At 35.9% G+C, this 5,483-nt stretch overlaps 1 protein-coding gene across 1 annotated transcript; it reads left to right on the top strand.

Moving 5' to 3' along the window:
- Positions 1-1,106: 1,106 nt before the first annotated feature.
- On the top strand, positions 1,107-3,895 carry LOC114321264 (laccase-7; the record flags this gene model as incomplete). Its single annotated transcript, XM_028268449.2, has 5 exons — positions 1,107-1,264; positions 1,746-1,990; positions 2,101-2,229; positions 2,372-3,322; positions 3,506-3,895. Coding segments are annotated over 5 exons (1,614 nt in total), but the record flags the coding sequence as incomplete, so codon positions are not given.
- Between the last annotated feature and the right edge of the window lie 1,588 nt (positions 3,896-5,483).

The following is a 5,483-nucleotide window of genomic DNA, read 5'->3' as shown; positions in this document are numbered from 1 at the left end:
AGTCCATATAAATTATATGAAACGGTGACCCAAAAACAAAATGATGCATAACATAATGTATTGAATCAAATTACGATTGGTTCGATTTTTTTTTTTCCCCCCCTCAGCCCTACATAATATCACTTGACAATAAATTTTTTTAAAAAAGGACAAATAAAATTAAGAGAACACTTGTGAAAAAAAAAAAAAAAAAAAAAAAAACTCAGCTATGTCAATTTTGTTATTGCAATGTACAATTTTTCAAGTGACCATGGAAACTATGACAAAATAAACAATTAATAACGTAAGATATTAATTACATATACAGCCAACATTCTACGACTATGCGATTTATTTTATGTATTAAATTTATTTACTTGTTTGTTGTCAACTCAAGCTGTTTGATAAGAAGAGCTCATAATTGACATAGTCAAAGTCTAATTCAAAACCTAAAGGAAAAGCTAAGATTATTCTACAGACTACTATATATATGGAGAGGAATTCCAGAACAAACGCAGAACATTGTTTGAAATACAAAGCCACTTACTGGAAGAATCTTGAGCACTTCTCAGATAAAAAAACAGAGAGAGAGAGAGAGAGAGAGAGCTAGCTTTTTGTGATCGTTGTTTCTTTGTCTCTTTGTCATACATTGTTCGGTTAAACAGCATGGCACGTCTTGTGTTCTTGCTGGCATGCGCTTTAGCTCTTCTGGCTACTTCACTCAGTTCTGCTGTTGTAGTGGAGCATTCTTTTGAAGTAATACATCTTACCAATTTCAATCATTTTTAAACTTCACACACAAACCCAACACCACCACACCCCCCCCCCCCCCCCCCCCCCCCCCCCCCCCCCCCCCCGCGGCACCGCCTTGTATGCGGTTCATTTCTCTTGTATCTGTTCTGTGTACTTTTTTTGAGTCGGGTATGCTAGAATAACATGTTTCTAGTTTCTAAAAACCTTCCATGCGGAGAGCACTTTCTTTGAAGTGCATTGCTTCTGCATTTTCTCATTTTAAGATAAACATCAATAATTTTGCTTTTCTAAAATTTTTCATAACTACTCATAAAAAATATCATCTTAAACTTGAAAATTCAAATTTTATAACATAATTTATCACGTTTACATTGTTTCAGGTGAAAGATATAACTATCAAACGACTGTGCCAGAATCAAGTCATTACTACCGTAAATGGAGGCTTACCAGGCCCAACAATTCTAGTTCACGAGGATGACACCCTTGTTGTTCATGTCTTTAATAAGTCTCCCCACAACGTTTCCATTCATTGGTAATATGGCTTTTCAATTTACATTTTTTTTTAGACAGAGTTTGATATATATATTGAGTTAATTAAAAGTGACACCATGTACTTCATAATTATAAAAAATAAATAAAAAAACAAAAAACTTTGTTTTTCATTATCCCTTTCAAGATTTAACATGACATTTTATTATTGTCTTCGATTTGTTTCACATATTTCGTCCATTGTAACTTGTTGAATTGAAAGAAACAAAATGAGTTTATTATTATTGTTATTGTTACTGTTATTAAGATTTAAAAGAAAAGAAAAAAAAAATTATTTTTCTAGTCACAACACCAACAACTTAAACCTATTATACATTTTCTCATTATACTAGTGATCCTTTTCATTGTTGTTGAAAATTTGTACATTCACTACACAAGATGAAAAAAATAATCACATTGACTACATGAGCAAGTGTTCTTATTATACTATAAATTCTTATTGTTGTGTTGTAACATGTTTGCAGGCATGGAATTTTTCAACGATTGAGTGCTTGGGCAGATGGACCTGAATATGCAACCCAATGTCCAATACGTCCAGGGAGTAGCTATACTTATAGATTTCACATCACAGGACAGGAAGGGACCCTTTGGTGGCATGCACATAGCCAATGGCTTCGTGCAAATGTTTATGGGGCGTTAATTATTCGTCCAAGGGTTGGTCATTCATACCCATTCTTAAAACCTTATAGGGAAATCCCAATTCTTTTAGGTATCAACTATATATGTATATATATTTTTGTGTGTGTGTGTTAATAATTGGTTAAATGGTTTGCCTTAGAACTTCTGCATGATTAGTCATCCATTAAAATGTGATTACAGGAGAATGGTGGAATGCTAATATTATTGACATCGAGAACCAAGCAACTGCAAGCGGTGGTCCACCTAATAGTTCCAATGCTTTCACTATCAATGGCCAGCCTGGCGATCTCTACACATGCTCTTCAAATAGTAAGTATTGTCTCACTTTATAGTCCAACATTAATGCAATAATGCAATTTTAGTTGCTAAGTTATATTTAATATCAAGTCTCAGTTTTAACTTGAAATGTCTAGGGCTTTTGTATAAAATTTGGTTTTTTGTATTTTTTTAGGCACATATAAAGTGAACGTGGTACAAGGAAAAACATATCTTCTACGCATCATCAACGCTGCAATGAATAACCAATTCTTCTTCAAAGTAGCCAACCACAAAATGACAGTTGTTGCCATTGATGCCATTTACACTACACCGATGGTCACCGACTTCATTGTCATTGCCCCTGGACAGACCATTGACACATTACTTACTGCTGACCAACCACTAGCCTCTTATTACATGGCAGCACATACCTATATTAGTTCAGAAGGTGTGCCTGATACAACCACTACCACTACTGGGATTATTGTTTATAAGAAAGCCAAGTCATCAACCCCACAATTGCCGACCCTACCAGCCTTCAATGACACACCAGCAGCCCACAACTTTTATACTAGTCTAACGACTCTTGTGAATGCTCCTCACTGGGTTCCAGTCCCACTTGAAGTTGATGAACACATGTTTGTGACAATAAACTTAGGCTTGATCCCATGTGAAGGTAATGCTACTTGTCAAGGCCCACTTAAACAGCGATTAGCTGCAAGCTTGAACAATGCATCATTCCAGCTCCCCACCAAGTTGTCGATGTTGCAAGCCTTCTTCAACAATGTTGATGGGATCTACACCCCTGATTTTCCCGACCAACCACCAATGGTGTTTGATTACACAAACTCAAACAACAACTTCAACAGGACAATCATAATGACTTCAAAGTCAACCAAAGTGAAGAAACTTAAGTTCAATGCAACTGTTGAGATTGTGTTCCAAAACACAGCTTTATTGGGTATAGAGAACCATCCTATGCATTTGCACGGATTCAATTTCCATGTGTTGGCTCAAGGGTTTGGAAACTATGACCCCGTAAATGATCCCAAAAAGTTCAATCTCATCAATCCTCAAGCACGTAACACCATCGGTGTGCCGGCCGGGGGATGGGCTGTTGTCAGATTTCGGGCAGACAATCCGGGTAAATATTAATGTTTTATCATGCATGGCTTTATCATTTTGATATAGTATCTTGATTACTTGTCAATTATCCTTTGTCCATACAATTTTAAAAATCTTCTAATGATATGTAAATATATGTGTGTTTAACACATTTTGTACATGTATATTGATTTATGCTTTTTGGAAATTTTGATGATTACAGGTGTATGGTTGATGCATTGTCACATGGATATACACGTGCCATGGGGCCTGATGACGGCTTTTGTGGTTGAGAACGGGCCAACACCATCGACTATTTTGCCTCCACCTCCACCAGATTTACCCCAATGTTAGGAGTTGTTCTACATTGTAGTTATTTTCTAATAATTTCTCAATTATTTTATGTTCCTATTCGTTACAACAACCATGTAATATAGGTGATCAATAATTTTTTTGTTTCAATTGTAGTAAGTATGCTTCTTTTTTTTTTTTTGGGTAGTAAAATGAATTTTGCTTATCTGTGTAATCTTGGCAAGTGAAACTTGCTTTGTTTATGTGCACAACAATGATTGTGCTTTATCTAATAAACTTTTTGAGACTATTCATGTATTCATAATTAAGTGTCGTTTCGTTTGATTGGTTTAAAACTCAATTTTTTAGTAACCTTTTGTTGTCGTATTTATCATTTTATACATAAGGGGACTTACATGTAGGTTCTAATAGGTGAACTTATTATCTGATAAGTCTTATGATAATTAATGATATTTTTCATCAAATACTATTAAGAAACGTCATTAACTGTTAATTATCGGGGTTGAAGATTAACTTTCATAAAAGTCATGTGTGCGAGGTTGGGTTCAATGAGGATGTTGGGGAACTTTATGTGAAACAACTAAACTGCCTGTGTCAAAAGCTACCTTTTATGTATCTTGGGTTAATACTGGGCGCAAGTCCAAGGAGGAGAAGTATTTGGTTGCCTATAATTAACAAATTCAAGGCTAAATTGGCTTCTTGGAAAAGGAAGCTTCTATCCTTTGGAGGCAGATTGACACTTGTTAAAGCAGTGTTTTCATCTTTACCTATCTATTATCTTTCAGTTTTTAAAATGTCTGAGAGTGTTGTAAGACTTCTTAACAGGATCCAGGCCAAATTCTTGTGGGGTGGCTCAGAGGTAAAAAAAAAAGTTGCATTTGGTAAAATGGGAGGAGGTTTCAAAGAGCAAAGACTTTGGGGGGTTTGGGTATTAGGAAGTTAAGAATGGTTAATGATTGTTTGTTAGCTAAATGGTGAGGGAGGTATGGGTGTGAAGATTGGTCATTGTGGAAGTCAATGTTAATTAGCAAATACGGAAGCATTGGTGGAAGATGGCTACCATTCACTGAGGATGGTCAATAGAGTTCGAAACTTTAGGGAGATATTCTCAATATTTCTGTCAGTAACACTCAGTTGTACAGTTTCTATGTGGCAAACTGTGAAGTTCAAGTGGGAAATGGAACTAGAATCAGATTTTGGAAATACCATTAGATTGGTGAAAAATGTATTAAGGAGGAGCATCCAAGGTTATTTGAGTTGTCATTGGAGAAAGAGGTCTCTCTGTCTCATCTGGTTGAAAGAAAAAGGATTATATCAAGATGGGACCTGAAGTTTATGAGAAGATTGAGGGCTTGGGAAGAACTTGAAGTTGAAAGACTCATGGATAAGTTAAATAGCAGTACCCCATGTATGGCAGAGAAAGCTGATGCTTTGGTTTGGAATAAGTTTAGTACTGCTATTTCTTACAATAAACTTACATCTGGGCAGGTTTTCGTTGCCACTGAGTTCATTTGGAAGAATGTGTTGCCACCAAAGGTAAAATTCCTTTGCTGGCTTGTTTGGAAAGGTAGAATTAAATCAAGAGCATATATCCATAGCTTGGGGCTACTGAATCAAAATAATATGACTGATGGTGTTTTCTGTAATGAGGAATTAGAATCTTTGAACCATGTTATGTTATTGTGTCCTATTGTTTGGCAAGTATGGTCAAATCTGCTAAAGTGCTAGGGAGATGTAATGGGTTTCACCTCAGAGGTCTACTAGATTGGTGGAAAGGGTTTAAATGGAGAAAGGTTGAAGGCATAATCTGGAAGGTCATCCCATTGGCCACTCTCTAGTCTGTTTGGAGGATGAGAAATGAGTGTGTTTTTAATGGGAAACAACCTTTG

The sequence above is a fragment of the Camellia sinensis genome, chromosome 3, assembly GCF_055761805.1.
Source record: "Camellia sinensis isolate YWXY chromosome 3, ASM5576180v1, whole genome shotgun sequence".
Taxonomy (NCBI): Eukaryota; Viridiplantae; Streptophyta; class Magnoliopsida; order Ericales; family Theaceae; genus Camellia; species Camellia sinensis.
Note: the sequence above shows the minus strand (reverse complement) of the source record. Positions and strands in the feature narration are given on the sequence as shown.